General features: G+C 37.3%; 2 protein-coding genes and 1 long non-coding RNA gene across 3 annotated transcripts in view; 2 read left to right on the top strand and 1 right to left on the bottom strand.

Moving 5' to 3' along the window:
- Window positions 1–510: 510 nt before the first annotated feature.
- On the bottom strand, window positions 511–4,926 carry LOC134797434 (uncharacterized). The gene is made up of 4 exons (XM_063769669.1): window positions 4,619–4,926; window positions 3,761–4,381; window positions 2,867–3,076; window positions 511–2,320 (listed from the first exon to the last, which is right to left on the bottom strand). The coding sequence occupies exons 1-4, from the start codon at window positions 4,650–4,652 to the stop codon at window positions 2,160–2,162; spliced, it is 1,026 nt and encodes a 341-aa protein (XP_063625739.1). The 5' UTR covers window positions 4,653–4,926; the 3' UTR covers window positions 511–2,159.
- Window positions 3,159–20,035, top strand: part of LOC134797458 (uncharacterized) — a 482,950-nt gene continuing 466,073 nt past the window's right edge. Inside the window, exon 1 of the long non-coding RNA XR_010145083.1 lies at window positions 3,159–3,446. This is a non-coding gene — a long non-coding RNA (uncharacterized LOC134797458). The remainder of the gene's footprint in view (window positions 3,447–20,035) is intronic.
- Window positions 5,260–18,500, top strand: LOC134797224 (uncharacterized protein C2orf81 homolog). Its single transcript, XM_063769450.1, has 8 exons — window positions 5,260–5,464; window positions 9,479–9,643; window positions 12,455–12,691; window positions 13,220–13,289; window positions 15,364–15,450; window positions 15,912–16,066; window positions 17,070–17,168; window positions 18,384–18,500. The coding sequence occupies exons 1-8, from the start codon at window positions 5,322–5,324 to the stop codon at window positions 18,454–18,456; spliced, it is 1,029 nt and encodes a 342-aa protein (XP_063625520.1). The 5' UTR covers window positions 5,260–5,321; the 3' UTR covers window positions 18,457–18,500.

Genomic DNA, 20,035 nt, shown 5'->3' with positions numbered 1-20,035 from the left:
GACAGGCATGGTGACAAAGGATAAAAACGCGACCGTGTTAAGCCGCCTGGAGGCGATGACTGACGATATTTGCTCCTGGCCCGCGGTCTATTTATGCGTCATATTCTATAGGCAACAATCTTCAATAAGTCATAAATTTCATTTACTTCATTTTCTCATTAGGTAGATAACTTTTTGGGGAATTATCCCTCAGTAAAAATAAATATCTATTTTATTTTCATAAACAGCTGGACTACCAAAGTACCTGTTTAGTATTCATAATTATAAATTATATAATTTATCACTAAGCTAGTCAACATTCAATAAATTTTCGTTGCAGAAAATAAAGATGTTCATATTTTAACATTTCTTTCATCTTAATTTAAATGCCCATGCCGTTTGTACCCTAAAAAGACCAAGAATGATGGAGAGTCCCTGATGCGATCAGTTGTGAAGGGTCTCCTGTTACCACCATTATTAGGTATTTATTCATTTAGGCAGCAAGTAGAAAATGCAAAAAGACAAATAAAGTAAGTATGTATAATGTATTTAAACCAAAACTGTTATAGAAACACTGTAAAACATAGAAACAAACCTCATTTATAGTAATTACAAGAAACAACGTAACAATACGTACATACAAGCATGCATACATCAAGTAACTTAGTTACGAGAATTTAAAACAGAAACTAAGACGGATTCATTTCAATTTATAAAACGTTTTAAATTAGAATGAAGGTGTTCAGTGGTGTAGCTAAGAAAAAAGGCTCCTTGGCTTCATTTAGATCAAGGAACCTTATAAGAAAACTTAGGGCCTTTATCTTTTATCTTATCTTTTATTTTTACTCGATTTGAGTTGATGTTTTTCCCTATGTTAATAAATCTTTCAGTGTTCACAGTTGTGTCAATATTTTACATGAACTATTCTTATTAGTATGTTTAGCTTGGTTAGCTATTTGTCAGACACTGAGGACCATTTGAGGGCCTTTGGGGTCATTCATAAATTACGTCACACGAATTTTATGATTTTTTGACCCTCCAGTCATTGTCACACCTGGCAACCCCCTCCAGGGGCACACTAGGGAGTGTGACGTCACATATTTGGCAACTCCGTTTCCAACAAAATCAGCAATTTGATGTAAGTATTATTATACTTATATTAATATTTTTTAATAAAGCAATATTTGAAAAAATGACACGGAACTGATTAGGAATAAAATTTTCAAGAATAAAAACTATTTATCATTGCAAAAACCTATATTTTAGCTGTACTTCAAATACAAAAAAGTCACAACCAAATGTTCGCTTACAGGTGAAGTTAATGTCACAAGTGATTTCCCCCTCCCCTTGTCACGTGTCACATTTTCTTGACCCCCCCTCACCCGCTAAACGTGTGACGTAATTAATGGATGAACCCTTGTAAACCTCTCGCTTCGCTTGTACTTATTTTTATTTCGGAATCCTTCACTCAGCACCATATGTATACAAGAAATATGTACTAAGTTCGACGGACAGACAGTGACAAAACCACGCACGTGCTGAATTTACCAGAAATTCAAACAATTCAATCACGGAGCTTCTATGCCGAATATTTTTTCGTCAGAATAACATAAAAATTTAAGATTACGATTTCAATTCTGTACAATATTAGTGCAAATTCACCGTAAGTACCTACCTATGTCTCAAAAAACATACATACAATTTGTAACTTCGTAATTATTGTCTCCAAATTTTATCCAAATGTAACAAAAAAATCAACAAAATAAAAAAAAAACGGGCCAAATATCCCATGAACATAGTGATTTTTTTATACAAAAAGACAAGTGACAGAGAATATCTGAATTTACTTCGTAACCATAGAGATACAGGCTAATTTCTGATAAATTGTGGGTTAGGTGCACCCACTAACGCGGTTATCACACTGTTGCGAATTCGCACGTCATGCGTAGGTATATATAGAGGCCGTCTAGGTTAAATTAGCATCGATTTGAACAGAACAAAGCGAGTTTCATTGCCACACAATGTAATTGCAATTGCAAATGCAGACTTAGCTTGGTCCTACTCTAGCGATGTTCCGCTCGCATACCGGGGCGACGTACGAATTCCCATCCAATGTGAAGACCGTAGGGAACTATTTCTGCCACGTAAGCCACGGAACCCTACGCATGTAAACACTGCAACTATTCCCCTATCTTAACGAAGACCTTAGGCCTCGAGAACACCTTGATGCCCTCCTCCAGCTTGGCGAGCTGTTTCTCGAGCTCCATCTTGCGGTTCCGCATGCGGAGGGTGTCGGTTTTGACGGGCATCTTGTTTAATTCGCTTACTAGTTCTGCAAAACCTAAAATTTAAAAAAATGTGTCATAGACAAAAAAATAATGTTGTGGAAGGTCTTCTGAAGATAAAATTCGTATAGAATTTAATCGGTTTTCATCTTGAATGATTGACTCATTACATAAATAAAAACTTGATAGGTCTTCTAGTTTATAACTTTTAGTTTGGCTCAGGGGTCTCCAAGTTTTTTTAAACTCGAATCGATAACTAGGACCGGGACTTTATTTTCTTTACGCCGATTAGGCCCGAGGCCCACGGGTACAGATACAGATCTATGTGAACATTGGAAAAGTTCTCGGAATTTTCATGAGTTTCACAAGAACTGATCAAATGTAAATTTTTGAAACCGAAAACCGAGAAGTTTCCAAAATTATTCCTCGTAGGAATTTCGCAATTTTGGAGACTGTCCGACGGCACTTCACTCACGGGCCACAGTTTGGAGCCACGGCTTAGTTAAAAATAGGTGCAAACGGCAACACTCAACTGTACATCGGCGGACCTTACCACGGCAGGCATAAGGTCCACCGATGTACAGTCAACAGCGGGGACTTACTATTCCTAAGCATGCGCAGCGTCTCCTTGCGCTCCTGGTCGGGCAGCGCCACGTGGCCGGGCGGGCACTCGTCCCCGGGCTCGGCGCCCGCCGCGCCGGCGCCGCCCGCCGCCGCCGCCGCCGAGCCCGCCCCTCCCGCCACCCCCGCAACCCCCCCGCCCCCCTCCCGGCGCGCGCGCAGGTACGCCGGCACCACGCCGCGCTGGTAGCCTAGGAAATACGACCGAGTCAGCTCGGCTCCCGCACATACTTCACACTCGGGTTCCCCCGGTGTCTCGGAATGGAAAATCTATAGAATATTAGATGAATCCCTAGTGATAGAAATTTGTCATGTGGCCCTGGAATCTCATCCGACAATTTATTATTAGTCAAGAATATTACCTACCGTACTGGCAGCTATTGGTGGTGAAAGTTAGAGCTCGGCTCGATTCCAAAGATTTTGACGACCGGTCTAGCCTAGCGGGTGGTGACCCTGCCTGGGAAGCCGACGGCCTCGGGTTCGAATCCCGGTAAGAGCATTTATTTGTGTGATGAGCACAGATATTTGTTCCTGAGTCATGGATGTTTTCTATGTATTTAAGTATTTGTATATTATATAAATCGTTGTCTGCCTTCTTGAGCTTACCGTGAGACTTAGTCAATTTGTGTAAGCATGTCCCTATAATATTTATTTATTTATTCTGCAACCCACTTGCTGACCTACCAATCTGACTTACACCAGTAAACAGTTGCCAGATACTTAAAAACTACAAACTTCTACTACAAACTGTTATTTTTAATAAAATTTTATGTCAAAACTATAAAGTAAATTTTAGAAGAATTATACATTATACAGTGTGATAAAAACATCATGGAAAACCTTGCTAAACTAACAGATTGCATAAATTAAGTTACCTGTTGGTAGATAAGGATCTTTGTTGTCTTTGTCCTTCCTTTCCAATATTGCATTTAGCCTACTGCGATTCCGCTCCGAATCAATATTCATCTCATCACTACCCTTACGTCCCTTAGGCGTCGTCACTCGGTTATGGAGGCCAGAGTCCCCGCTCGCTTTTAACTTAGCTTCCTCATCCTCTTTCTTAGGGTATAAAACAGTAAGTTTAGTGCATTCGGTTAGTTGTTGGGCTAAAGTAGACTCTATAGTCTGACAACCTATATCTCTCAGGCATCCAGATGATTCTGATGATTTGACATCCTCTTCCTCTGTCTCTTCTTCTTTTACTTGCTTGGCACGTCTCTCTTTTCTCTCCAAGAACTCAGCCATATCACCTTTCTTTATTCGGACATCGGTTAATTTCTTCCGAGAGTTGCCTATGGATTTCCCAATTGAGAAGGCAGCTTTGCCGCTTTTGCTGGAGGCTGTTGACTTGACTTTGCTGAGGGCTACGGCTGACTTCCTAGGGATCTGCGGAGGGGCGCTCGTCAGACCTTGTTGTGACTCTTTGGGAGATTTGCCCTGAATATATTTAAGCTGTTTCATGTTTTCCCTTATGAAGTTTTTTTTCTGCTCCTTTTCTGAAAAACATGTAGTTCTGCTAAGTGAAAACGTAGAAATACAATTGAAACGACGCACTACACGACTTTTAAATGTTTAATTAAAATTGATTGATGTCAAAATAGTGACGGCAAATCGAGTACGTATTACTCGTCTATGGTGATACGGATATTTAGGTATATACGATATATTACATTTTTCTTTTGTATTCTAAGAGATGAAAATTAAATAAAGCATCTAAAATAAATTGTACTTACTTGGTTCTGGAAATATACCCTTAAGAGTATACATTTTGAACAATTACAACAAAAGCTCAGAAACAAAATAAACACTCATTATTTAACATACACTGTACAGTACACTTTCTAATGATTGTAAACGTTCATATTCTACACTTTCAAATATTATTTTATGAATATTCAATGGGTTTTGTGAAAATTTACGCTTGGTTTTTGTCACCTTCAAACTTATTCAAACAGCTGTCAGCCGTTTGTTTATGACTCCAAGAGTGTCTGGCCACCTGCGTCGTTTTTGAGGTTTTTAAATTTAATTTTGCTTTATGGTTTTAAGGTGTTTCACACGATGCACATTTACGAATAATATTTTATCAGTTGAAGTGCTTGGTTATTGAGATTATATTATCGCCTAGGGGAATAATCCTGCCTAAATAAAGTTATCATGTCTAGTTAACCTTGAACTTTAAATGAAATATTTTATTAAGTAGCAAAATACCTATTGGAATGAAAATAAGTGACCAAGTAAAAGCCAAGTAATAAATAGGATGGGTCACGTAATAAAGCGTAATAAAGTAACTTTTTAGCCTTTTTAGGTATCTTTTTTTGAAAAAAAGGTGTTAGTTATTTGTCAATGTCACGCTTCAAGTTGGCTTTACATTTATTCAATTTAATTACTTCATTATCGTGATATATTTCGAATATACTGGATATAATTGTTGGCTTCATGATGATGCCAATGCAATTAAATAGATCCGCGCCTCCTATTCTGAGTAACTCCGCCGTGTCTCGTCTTGGTCGGAAGACGGCTGTGGATGATCAGAAAGTGCTCGTTGCACTGCCAAGAGATATTATCCCTGAACGAATCTGGTACTTGTATTTGCCATTTAACTTGATTAATTATGTTTTATAATGACAAAGAACTTTGCATGCACTTGAACTTGCTTTTAAAGGCACACCGTTCTGATATTGTATTTTTATACCGTTGTGATGAGCGATTTATACCTATTAAGCGGAACACTAATATCCCCTTACTGATTATAAAGGTGTTTACTTGCCGAGTGAGATCCAATTAGTAAAATAAGAAACTATTCCCTGTAACTAATCAATCATATGAGAGCCCTCTAAAAGTCTAACAAAGCTCTCTCGAAGCTCCCGTATCGTTGTATTTTCGCGTAGCGCCTGATAAAACTGACTGAGCAATTTCTCATTCCTAATTCAAAACCATTTACTTGTCAGGCGTGCAAGTACTTTAATATTTTTAGGGTTCCGTATCCAAAGGGTAAAAACGGGACCCTACTACTAAGGCTCCACTGTCCGTATGTCCGTCTGTCCATCTGTCTGTCATCAGACTGTATCTCATGAACCGTAACAGTTGAAATTTTCACACATGATGTATTTCTGTTGCTGTTATAACAACAAATACTAAAAAGTACGTAACCCTCGGCGGGCGAGTCTGACTCGCACTTGTCCGGTTTTTGAAGTGAAAACTTCTTTAGCGGCGCTGAGCACTTTTTGAGGTGGGGAAAAAATGATAAACTCGGGACAGCGTAACGCGTAACGCGTAAGGCGTCTCTCCTCTCTTTCTACCGCACGGCGAAAATGTATGCCTGCACAGTGTTCCGTCTAGAACAAGCTAGGTGGACAAAATTCATTATCAAATTTCCACTAATGAGTAATTAGATTAAATAAATAACATTCTTAAACCGCCAAACCCATGAATAGATCATGCCTAACTTTCTAATTTTATGAGTTATAAGGGCGCCGAAGTCAGCTAACGAGGTAAGTGCAATCGCACAATTAAATCAGTTGCAATTCTGTGATGCGTTCAACAACATTATTAATAAGTAATAGTGTATAATTAATTATAAAGTAGACTCCTTAACTCAAAAAATCTTTTTAATTTAAGATTAGTAGTTAAGATTGTAAATATGCATGCTTTTTTTATGAAATAAACAGATTAAATTTTTTTTAATTTTTTTTTTTTTACATCTCTTTCAAGTAAAACATTATATTGTGGAAAGTTGTTGTGATGGATCTTATAGCTGACGGTAAGCACTTTATATTTTTTATTTAAACATATTCATATCTCTCGTAATAGTCCAATATATATAGCATTAAAAATGTACTTTAAAAATGTTGAATTTTATCTTAGTTTTCGTACTTTGATAGACTGGCAAACACTTGACAACACTTGACAACAGTCTAGATTTTACATATTATGTACTTCCATTATCCTTCTTTATGATGGTGTATATTTCATTTTTCACAAATTTTCACAACATTTTGTTTTCCATTTTTTTGCAGAACACGTTTTCTCTATTTCAAGGAAGGGGTTTTTGAAGAATGGACAAATAAGGGGAAAAATGACAAAAATTCCCACCTTTATCAGTTTATATTGGTAAAATATGAGTTACGAGATTTCACGAAAGAGTCTGAGAGACGGTTGAAAAATATTTTAACCACTTATTCATCAAAACTGAATACCAAGCGGAATAGTGCGTCAAGATTAAAGAAGCAGTTTGTGGAAAAGTTTAAAAGTGGTCTGGATGACCAAAATATAGAATTACGAGTGTGCATAACTAGACCAAGTGCATCAACGTCATCTGAAAATGTTAATCCTGCAGGAAGACCCAAATTAAACTTCAAAAGTTCCTCTTTCAAAACGAAACAACGCTGAATTAAAGATCTGGTACAATTACGTAGTGTTTTAACTGCTGCTGAAATCCCGATTGATTCGTGATCGGCAGGAAATGAACACGGCAAAAATGTTAAAAAATATTAGACAAAATCCACATAAGCCAACGTAGTCTTGTTCTTACGACAACAGTAGGAACTTCAATGAATTCTAGGCAGCTAAGTGTTAATGCGGCATTAGCATATTATTATGAGTCAAAATTGACAAATACAAACTTACAAGCAGACTAAAAAGTGGTCAATGAAGTCTGATCATCATAAATATCCATCATATCATTATTTGCCCAATGCAATAGGTGCATGCGTGTTTTATCCTTCAGAAGAACTTCAAGAAACTTACGCAAAACAAGGAAAACAATTATTATTCTGATATAATACATGAGTTAGAACAGATTATTAGGTTATTAATAATTAACAGATTAATAATTAATTTATTAATTATAATAAGTTAAGTTTTAATTAATTTTCTGTATATATTTATATTTATTTGTATATTTTTAAGTAAGTAAATAATTTAAAAAATAATGTATCTATTGAACTGTAAAAATTTGTTTATTATTGTGTTAGTAAATTATTTGTAAAAAATATATAATTAATTTAAATATATATTTTATTTTATTTTTTTTTACTTTTTTTCATGGTATTTTAAAAATTTTAATAAATTATATTTAATTGAACAATATTAACCATAATACTACCCAAAAACATAATAAAATAATTTTGTCCACCTAGCTTGTTCTAAACGAAACACTGTGAGCCTGCTGTTTCATGTAGGCGGCGCAGGGCGCTTGCGTGACTTATGTCATGTGTGACGGACAATGTTATTCACCAAATAACTTTAGTCATAACGTATCATAATCTGGTCAATTATTTAAAACTGGACTTTTATATTAAGCAATAAAGCTCAATGTTCTAATCTTGTACGGGCTGAAATACGAGGATCTCACAGTTACATTCTAACTTTATATCACTCCAATATAATTCAATAAAGTCTCATCTTGATGAAATCGCTAATAAAAGTGAACTCTAGTACTGGTGAATAAAACTCAAAATATCATGACCGAATATATTTAGATGCGAGGTCTGCAAGGTAACTTTACAATTTCTATATTTTAAACAATTAACGCTACAAAGACCATAGTCGGTTTTCCATAGTAAGTTGGCCCTTAAACCAATTTGATTCGGGTTTTTTTTGTGAGTACCTCTTATGGTGAAGGATATTTTTGCTGAGTATCAACATCCTACTAGTGACAGTTTTTGACTTATGATTTTTTTATTTTTTTTTCTTTAATGTATTGTTTATCGGGATGTATTCAAGCGATTTGCTTAATTTTTCTAAATAGTGTTCTTTACTTAGGTATGCATCTATACTCAAAAAACGAATACCAGTTGTCATATAAAAAAAAGAAAAAAAATGTTTAAAAAATTAATACATTTTTTTATGTCCTGGTGAAGTAGTGACACCTCTAATTTTTTTTTCTAGTTGTAGGCCAGACAGTGGCCTAGGTACTACTTGCCTAAATATCAAAATTTTCCAAACGGTACTTCCTGTCAAAAATTAGCAATGTGTGTGGTAACTTCTGTACTCAGTCGGTGTTTTTCAATGTAGTATACAAACTCTTCGATTATGTTTCTTATCAGGTTGTCGTATTTAAGAGTAAAATGCTAATGACAACTTAATGTTTGTATACTACATTGAAAAACACCGACTTTAAGTTCACTGGCCAGCAATTTCGGAACTAAAGTTTTTCAATAGAAAGGAGGATGGGTCAATTATACATAGTGCTGCAAACATTTTGGACTAGTTATTGAGTTTTCACTTCTGTCGGCACTCCCGGAGTGCAACCCGTTGTTTTTTTTTAAATACATACTTATGTCCATACCAAATACGGGTAAGTCTGCTATTGAAATACTGAAGGAATTAATTTATCGGATTTTTTCTTTATGTCCATTGAAAACAAACACACCTATACAACAAACGTGATTTTTTTGCCGTTTTTTGCATAATGGTACGGAACCCGTCATGCACGAGTCCGACTCGCACTTGGCCGGTCTTTTTGAAACCTTTGCCCTAATAATTGCCCTTTGCCTTAAATTCATAATGACAACTACTCATAAAAACTTATTGTATTTTACTATGGACAATATTGTTAATCATAAATATTGTTAACCATAAATATTGTCCAGGGCCGAGGTCCTACAGAAAGAGGACACAGAGATGATAGTCCTAGAGGTGCGGGAGGAGATCGTGGAAGATGCCATACAGATCGTCTTCGAGAGATACATGGAGCGCCAAACGGCGCCTTTCACCGTCCACTGCGCCGCTCAAGCCTGGCTTAAACTAATAGGCTGGTAAGTAATAAACTGATATAGATGTCATATACTAAAGAACAAGTGCGAGTTGGACTCGCCCACCGAGGGTTCCGTACTTTTTAGTATTTGTTGTAATGGCGGCAACAGAAATACATCATCTGTGAAAAATTCAACTGTCTAGCTATTACGGTTCATGAGATACAGCCTGGTGACAGACAGACGGACAGACGGATAGACGGACAGTGGAGTCTTAGTAATAGGGTACCGTTTTTACCCTTTGGGTACGGAACCCTAAAAAGTGACAAAGCCCTCCAACGGCGGAGGATTACTAATACTCGGAGTCACTACATACCTAAAACCTAAAAGCTTCTTAGAAGTCTTAACCACAGATCAATAGTTATTTGTTTTACAAGGGGGCAAAATTGTTGTTTAACCGCTCGTGCTAATATTGATACCCGAGGAAGCGAAAGATTCCAAAATTGAACCACGAGCGTAGCGAGTGGTTCGAAAAATGGAAACTTGCGTTGCGAGGGTTTCAAAGCACGAGGGTTAAACAAAATTTGCCCCCGTGTGAAACACAAAATTTTTCACCACACCAACCCGAACTCGAACCCGAAGCTAATATTAAATGTAAAATATCGAACAAAATCAAACCAAATCAAATCCAAATGTATGTTATTAAATATTTCTCATCCCAAATCATCATTTAAAAGTCAATTTTACCAGCAAACATAAGAAAACAACTCAAAATTTGCATTTGATTACTTTGCCTCACATGTGAATAAAATGCAACTTTGCTATCAGTTTTTGAAGTGCAAAGTAAACCTTTCCGAGCTGGTGTGGTGAAAATGAATTTTAAATGTACCTAGAGTTATTCTAAAAGCTTTAAATTTATTTTCTAATAAATATGTTTGTTAGAAAGAGCCTATAAAATTACAAATTTCAGTCCTTTATAAAATGGACAAAGGGCCCTCAGGGCCCTGCTTTACATTTGAATGGTCGCCTAAAGTGATTCTGTCGAGAGGTCGTGCCTATTCATAGATCGTGCGATCGAATACCTGCCAAATCAATTTATTTTATGGCGAATACCAATTGATGTTTGCACAAAATGTCAATCTATCTTGTATAAATAATTATATAAAAGATTTGAAGGACTCAAATTCCAAATTTCAAATTCCCAATGATTTATTAGTTAAACATAGGTAGGTACCTACAACAGTAGGTCTTAAATATACATATAATAAGTAAGTATGTATCACTATGCTTCGCCTTGTGGCATACTAATAGTTACAAAAGACATGTAGCGTGCATTTAAAACTAAAACTCTATAAATAATAAAATAAAGTAATACACGACAAATCAAAAAGTTGACTGTCTGACAAAAAATCTTGGATTGAGTAATACGCTTTAGTTATTAAAAAATCATACAGCATTTTCTTAATTTTTTTTTAATAACTCATTGTTTAAATCTCTTTTGGTAGCTTTATAAGTCTTTGATGCCATTCCAAAAAAGCATTTTGCTAGTAGTGCAGTTTTACATGACCTAGAGCAGTGGTTCCTAACCTTTTCAGTCCGGTCACCCCTATGACTAACTAGGGGACCCGTATTTACCCCTCCTCCCAATGGTAATAAAAAATAAAACGTGTACGTTTGTTGTATTGCTATATTAGGTTAGCTTATTACCCCCGTAAAATACCAGTTTTACCCCCAGGTTAGGAACCACTGACCTAGAGCTTATTTTATATTGTTGGCGATAACTATTGAAATAAAAGGATTGGACAAGGTTATACTTAATGTATAATGCGGATTCGTAAATATAAAGACAGGGAAGTGTGAGAACGTTTTAACTTAATGAAGTAGGGTTTACATGATTCTGTGGTTTTTATACCGCATACTGATCGTAAGCACTTTTTTTGAGCTCTGAAACTAATTCTCTATCAGTAGGTACAATTGCCCCAAAGTATAACCCCGTACCTCAGAGTTGATGTTTACGTGAGCGTGATAAACTGGTTTACTACTATTCGCAAATTATGTAACGCATATGAATATTTAATTAGTTTTTTACAAACGATTGATCGCATACATTTTGAATAGCTGCGATTTTTCTTACTGGTTCACATACATTTCAAAGCTCGCGGTCACCACTCATTGACGGTCCTAATTTAATATTAAAGTAACACGAGTAACACGACTGTTGGGCTCAGTAGGTACCCATTATTTATTATTATTTCAGATAACAAATTGCACCTTACAGCTAATGCCAAAGCGGCACAAATTGGAACACATTAACAACATAAAGCATTAACATTATTTATAATAATACAATATACAGCTAAGACACAGGTATTCATTATGGTATGGTACTCTTAGGCATCTCTCCCATATTTGCGATCTGAAGATCATTTCAGAACGCTTCTGATTTTCACAAGCAGAAGTCCCTTTCTGAAAGTTGTGGTATCACACAATATTTATATTAATGAAATGACTTTTTGTAAGCTTAGTTATCAATAATGTTAACCAAAATCGAGATTCAGAATTCATGAACTATTATAGTTTTATGGTATGGCTAATTTTAATATATGTATAGGTAGGTAGGTAGTATACAGTATGTAAACTAACGAAAAACATTTACTCAAACCCGTTAATGTGTAGGTCACACTGAGCAACTTTTAGTATGGCACCGATACAACTACGATACAACTATGTACAAACATAATGCAGCTCGTAGTAGGTATTTTGCGAGTAGGAGTGTCGCAATCTTTGCAATCGCAAGTCTTTGAAAAGTGCGACGTCCGAGGGTTTGAGAGTCTATGCTTTGAAAATCCAAAATCCTTACACACATCTCTCCAGGTACTTCTACAAACATGACCCAGGCGAGGATCCTTCCGCCCAACCTCCCTGCTTCATCCCAAAGCGTGTGGAGTCCTGGACCCCAGACGAGATGCCCTCGCCCTCCCCCAGGGATGCCTGGGGCCGGAAGAACCTGAACGTGGTGGAGGAGGTCGTCATCGAGGAGACGCTGAGAAAGTGGCCAAGCTCGCAGTCCATAGACTTACCCGTGGTGGACGAAATTCCGCCAGAGTGCCGGTATGGTTCATTATAGTCTCTCCCTTTAGGTAGTTAAATATGTAAATGTAAACAATGTGTTTTTACATTTTCGGGTAATTGAAACATTTATCAGTTAACCAACCAAACAGAACTATCTGGATCTGTTCCTTATCGTTCTAAGCTTGCTTTAAATAACCTATTTCATTTAATATGGGTTGTAGATGGAACTTGGCAGGTGTGACACAGTTGCCAAAAATGAGATGTCAATAATCTCCTGGGAATTTGCGAATAGGTATGACAGGAGAATGATTTTTTTGAAGATTGGCACTTCACAGTAAGAACTTCAAGAAAAGATGATGAATAAAAGTGATCATCACATCGGACTAAAATAAGAAAGTGTTAAAGTTAAAGAAATGTGTCAAGATTCGATTTTTGTTTTAATTGAATACTAGCGTCCCGCTCCGGCTTCGCTCGGGTTACCCTTAATAAAACCGCTTGAAAATCCGTTCAGTAGTTTTTGAGATTATCGAGACTTTGTTTTATAAGTTGCCTTGCATGTTTCACTAGGTTTCCGGGTAAGGTGATGCTGCCAGGATACATGTACGATGAGAGTTACGACTATGACAGCATTACGTTTGTGAGTAATGCTAATACTTTGACAGCCATTTTCTTATAACCCAAAAAATGTCATAAGCTCATAACATAAGCTATGAAGGGCTCTTAGCATACGCCATACTTAAGATTTATGAGCATTTTTGTCGCTATGAGCACGATATCTCACGGCGTCTTAAGGTTTCATCTTGTTCAAAGGGTTAAAATACTTAAAATTGATATAACTATTAGAGCCATAGTGAATCGTCTGTCTCTCTTCTAGCCGATTTAGTGCTCAGCGACTGCATTATTACATTCCTTATATACGTGCGGGAACTGAGCTAGTCAGTCCGCTCGTGTGATTGTGATCAGTGGCGTGCCTAGGGTTTTGGAGTAGGGCAAGCCGAAAGATATGTTTTCGTAATAACTGTCCAATCTTCACTCTTCGGACTTAAATGTATCTGCTAGCGTGTCGAGGCGAGCTAATCATAGCGCACTGAGGGCATACTATTACTAGATAGAATATTACAAACATAAAGCGATCCCATAAAGCGATCGTGAATATCGTTTTCACCGAAATATCTCAAAATCAAACATAATTGTTCCCTATGACTGACGTCAGGAGTTTCGTCAATTATAACAGAAACAAATTTAGTTTTTTTCACTTCATTTTCAATGCGAGCTCTTATCACGTCTGCTACGGGATGAATAATGTCATTTTGTATTTTGTTAGACAAATAGGTCGAGCTTGGTTTGTCGCTTTGAACATGTTTTTCTAGAACGCCGTCATATTTTGATAGCAACGATACAAGTTCCAAAAAATTGCCCCTATTTAATGAAGTGTTTGACTCACCGTGTCCTCTAAAAGGAAGTTCTTGCTGATCTAAATGGCACACAATATCGACTAACCTCTGAAAAACACTACGATTGATGTCAACACGCATGTTATGTTTGATATTTCTTCTGATAATTGGAGCGACAAAGAGGCCTCGATCCTTTGTTTCCCAAAATTGCTAAAAGAAATCACTGCACACATATGTTTACCGGAATTCATGTGCCTCTTTATCGCTCCAGATAAATTATTTAAATCGTTATAGCCAGAAGTATTCCAAACGTTAATATCGTTCGAAAAAAATATGCAACACCAGCAATACATCTTATTTGTATGGGAATAACCAACAATCCAATGAGTTTTGTAGACGGCCCTACAGAAATTTCTCTTACGCGACTGACTTGACTGAGAAATACACAAGTCGGGTGTTGGTTTTGCCGCTGAAATTATGTCCCGTTTTTCGACAAAGGTCAAAGACTTTACCTTGTTTTGGTTGACTAAAACGTGGACGCATTTCAAACCGTCACAAGGAACCACTTTTTGATCGATTGTTAACACTTATAAACTAAACGCCACAACAATGAACAAATCCACATTCACTATTTAATGAAATTCACTTAAACAAACTTTCGTTATTTTCAACTCGACCACTGACTCGACTTGACTAACTAAATAATAATACACTTGAAGTAAACGCGAACGAGCGCTCGTGAGAACTTATGCAGCTAGCTTCACACCAAACAAAAGCCAGGCTTAAATCGCCTTATAAAATTGCTATACATACCAACAAATAGTTACATCGTTCTTGAGCGGTTTGTAGGCTGATAGTGCCCAGAGCGGGACGAAAAAGCAAGCACGGTTGCAAGCCGACGAGTGCGAGCGCGAGCAGGATAGCTAGAACATCCTACGCCTGATTTCTTTCGCGCGGACGAAGCGCCACGCCGCGGCAAAATTTTGCAACACGCTCGTGCCGCGGTTCGAAGCTGTGACTTGAATTTAATAATACGGGTTCGTTTGGCGCGCGATTTTAAAATAATCTGTATTGATCTTATCACTACGTAATTTCGGTAAGGCAATTAGTTGCCTTAGGGCAAGCCCGGCTTTTGGGCTTGTATGGAAGTCACGCCACTGATTGTGATTGCAGTAGCCACAACTACCCAATCTTCGAGTCGTCTTCGATTTTTGTATCATTATTTTTAAGCATTTTAATGAGTTTTGCTTGTCAATGCAACTATTGCGCTTTCAATACAAGTTGATGTGATATGATATGACCTACATTTCCAAACAGGGCGAGAGCGTTTCTTCGTATATGGCCACCGAGAGTGAGCTTCTTCAAAGGGTCACTAACTACACTCCAGCAGAGACTTCCAACAAGGTAACCCCATGATTTTGTTTACTCCAAGGAAATTCAAAATTAGACTTAAGACCAACGGTTAAATTCACATCAATTATTCGTCGCTATTGGCGATATGTTTCGAACATCGGGGGTCCTTCCTCAGGTTTGAGTGCTCACGACGGCTGCACTCCGTGTCCTGCGCGGGCCGCCCGCTTCACCGCTCGTTGCGCGTGAGCCTGAAGCCTGAGGAAAGACCCCCAATGGGATCGAAAATTCGAAACATGTCACCAATAGCGACAAATAAGTGACGTGAGTTTGTCCGTTTGTCTTTAAATATACCAAAAAAAAATATATTTAATGTCACGACCCGAATAAGTAGACCAACCATCATCTTTGAATGAAGCACGAAATTGTCTTCGATTTTACGCATCTTACTCAACCAATGTAAATGCGTAATTGTGTAATGGCACCCATGATACAATCGTTAACCTTGTTTGTAGGAGTCAACGACCTTGACGACATTCGGCTCTCAAAAGGGTACAACCACTGAGACTACAGAGGTATCAAGCCCTCACCACGGAGGGGGGGACTCGCCCACACATCACAGCAAAATACCCTCCCACTCAACCAAGAGCAGGATCAGCACCCGATCCAGGTACGCCAAAAAACAAACCTTGGTTGTATATTGGGTAGGGTTTGTTCAAAAAACACGATTTCATCCCATTTTTAGAGCACCCCTTAATGTTTTTTACAAATGACTACCTACTGTATTACCTACATCAACAAAAAATGAAATTCGTCGCAATCACAACCTGTACCACGCAATCAAAACGTCGTAAGCGCCGTAATATTCATGGCGTTTACGCGTTTAGGTCGCGAGATTCACGCTCCGCTTCTATGGTTTGTTGTCAAAACAACATCAACTCATGGCGCAAAATACTGGTTCTCTGTGGCGTTCCTATACTTTAATAATAATGGTTCAATGCTGTATTACCTACGATAGGGCAAAAACTCTTGTATTTGTAATTCTGTAGGGGAGACCGAGGTGAGTTGTGACAGAAGAGATGTGACATTGTCGATTTTTTGGAATCTAATATCTGTTAGCTAGCTCGCAACAGTGTGCGTTTGTTAGCTCGTAACTTGAACTAACAAACGCGCATTATTGCGACCTAGTTTTTAGTTAATAGATTCCAAAAAATCGATGATGTCACAACTCTCCTGACTCTCCTCTGTCACAACTGATCTCGGTCTCCCCTATACGTACGTCGCTCAGACAAAGTGAGAAAGGAAGAGCTTCACTCCTTCTCTACCGACCTTTTGTAAGAAGAGTATGAATTATATTGCTGTCGCACGAAGGGAGTGTTTTTAAATCGACACGAGTTGCGAATTACTTTTTCGCACGTGTATTGTAAAACGTTTTACGGTACATATGGACCTTTCAATTTTTGACGTACACACGTATTTATTGTCCTTAATCCCGCACTGGGGCGATATGTACTGTGAGATATTTTGTGTGCCACAGGTGGTACAGTAATTACGAACTCGTGTTAATGAAGCCCTCGCCTTCGGGCTTCAATTCACACTCGTTCGTAAATTCTTGTTTACCGCCTTTAATACATGTTATTATACTTATTATGTACTAATCCGTTTTGTTTCAGCATGCTGGCCAGCAGGTCTAAAAACGCTTTACCTCCTCTCCAGTCGGACTCGCGATCAAGAGCATCTGCCATCTCAGACTGTCGGCTGAGAAGCCTCAGGTATAGCCATCGTTCAAAAGCCGCTCCCATACATTTGAAGTATCGCTCCCATTTTAAGACTTTACGGATTGTAATCATGTACACTGAAAAATGATACTTGCACCATGTATTTATAGTTATCGCGCGTCTCGCCAGCGCCAACACATGTACGGACAAGTACGAACGTACACAGATATCAGATTGACTTCAAACTGATGTCATTCAAATGTCGTGCAGTTCGTTTTGAATATGATTCAAATATCATTCAATTTTTAAAGTCATTCAGTTCAGGCCAATTCGAACAATACAATGACATACAGCGTGACCTTAGCCATTGGACAGACCCTGAAATGCCACGTAGGGTTACTTCTAAGAAGTGCTCTAACGGTAATATTTTTTAAATTAGAACAAAAGATAAAAAAATAAATTTTTAAAACAAAAGTTATTTCCAATAATCGACAACAAAAAGAAACATACTTACTGTATTAATCATTGGCAGTGCTTTTGACAATTTGTTTGAAAATGTGCAGCAATGATGACATTTGTCAAAAGTCAGAATCTTATGAATGTCATGAATCAAAAAGATAATCAAAACGGTCGAAGAAGGTTTCATACTATTTATTACCTCAGGAGCTACTAACACATACAGGTTGCTCCGAAGTAAAAAAATCGTAATTTGTTAATTTCTTCGTAACCGCTACACCGAGTGTTATGATACTTTGTATACTGGTTCTAAATACTCTAATGCATAATAATATGTACATTTCGGCTTTGTCCAATGGCTAGGGACACCCTGTATATCAGTTATCACTTATCAGTTAGGTACATCAAAGATAATTTAGATATTTTAGTATAGAGGCGGATTGTCAAAGTAATTTTAGTAGCCACAGTATTTACTGCCATCTTCCGCCCGCCTGCCAAAACTTTTAGAACGCCATTTGACTTGGATCCTTGTTCTTTCACTGATATATGTTTCAGATATGTGTTAAATTTGTAAAATGTCAGAAAGGGTCGCCATCTACACGAGCTTAGGCCAAAGGTATGGTGCCATCTTTTCGAGCGATGGGGACATACCTTTGGCCTCTGCTCGTGTAGATGGCGATGGCCTACTGTGGCTATAAAAATTACTTTGACAATCAGCCTCTATATCAAATTCTCTTTGGTTATATGACATTCTGATATCAGTGTATTAGCCTTGTTGCCTGCCTTTAGGTTTTTCATCTTGGTTTGTTCTAGATTGGACACTCAATACGAGATATCATCAGAGAAGATGGTTTCGGTACCGAAAGTTAATATCAAGAGAAAGTGACAAGTTGGGTAGGTGTGGTTCATTCCTTATATCAAAGATAATTTTATTGATTGTGGTATAGAGGAAAAGTCTAAAAAAACCGTGCCCCTTAGTTTTTGATATCCACAACAGATGGCGCTGTATTGTACTGCGCCATACGGTCACTGAATTGTCAAACTTCAACTTTTGACAATCAGAGTTACCGCAAAATGTATGGAGCTGTACAGCGCCATCTCGTTTACCTGTCAAATTCGAAGCACGGAATTGTCTTAGATTTTACGCATCTTAATCAATGTGTCTTTGCTTATACCGGGTGTGGCCTGTAACACGAGCAAATAATTAAAACATAGATTGTACTCCTCAAACGGTGACACTTTTGTTCAACAACTTTTAAAATTTATGAAGTATTTAGACTCCCTATTTTTCATACAAAATAAATATTATCTTCAATGGACGCCATCGCCACGCCATATCATTGTGATTGACGTTGCTTGTCACGCCTTAAACATAACAAAATTCGCAATACATTGCGTCTTAGAATAAACTTTAAAGTGTATTAAAAATCAAACCAATAGTTATTTTTAAAAGTCGCTGAACAAATGTTGGTCAGTATGAGGAGTACAGCCTACAGTTAAATTTTTTGCTCACATTACAGGCCACACCCGGTATATTAAATAAATATTATAATACTAGCTGTGATAAATTGCCAAAATCCTAATAAATTAGTTGAATAAACTGAATTAAATCAGAATCGTTATAGTTATTTTCATTTAGGCTGTAAAAGAGTGGGACATTATGTGAAAAAAATATTTTTCGTACTTAAATCGTGACAATCTTTAAAGTTAGGGATCTTTTGTTATTGTCTGTATCGAAAGTAAGAACTATTATAATAATCTGTGGCGAAAGTGCTAATTTTAAAAGTGATTTTTTAACAGTTTTTACACAAAACAAAACTAATCGGGTAATCACTTGTAAAACTGTGTCAGGTGTGCAATAAAGAGTATTGTATTGTATCACTCTATTGTATGTATATATACTATTACCTTTGTTTTAAGCTAAAAAACTTAAGTTTTATATATTATATATCTAGGAAAAAACAGCGTATTTCAGTCAACCTCAGGGACCCGGGGACCAAAATAAAACATTACTACTGATACTTTATTTACGCGCATTCATTTTTTAACGTTCATCCGACAACCTCTGGGTCAGAGGATAGTGGATAAAAAGATCGACAACCTTCGTACAAAGTTGAAGTAAATGGCGCTTTTGTTAATAGGTTTTTTGTATAAGGTTATTAGCCCCAAGAGTTTAGGCTCTTAAATAGAACTAGGATCGGGAGCTAAAGAGCTAAATAGCCTTTTAGCCTTTTAGGCGTCAAGAGATGAGGCGAGCCCTAAAAAAAGAGCTCCAAAGGCTCGAGTCTTTTAGATCACTATTCAGAACAGAATGCACATCTTCAGAATCTGAACGCTGTGCCCATAAAATAAAAGCAATTCTATTATGTTCTTAGGGCGCCACCTATTCTTAACTTTGTTTTAACCTTAATGTTGTCGGTAACAAGACTTCTTTTTTTTGCTAGCCTATTATGGTGTCCCACTGC

Source organism: Cydia splendana, chromosome 15 (genome assembly GCF_910591565.1).
Source record: "Cydia splendana chromosome 15, ilCydSple1.2, whole genome shotgun sequence".
Lineage (NCBI taxonomy): Eukaryota > Metazoa > Arthropoda > Insecta > Lepidoptera > Tortricidae > Cydia > Cydia splendana.
This window is presented reverse-complemented; position numbering and strand designations above follow the sequence as displayed.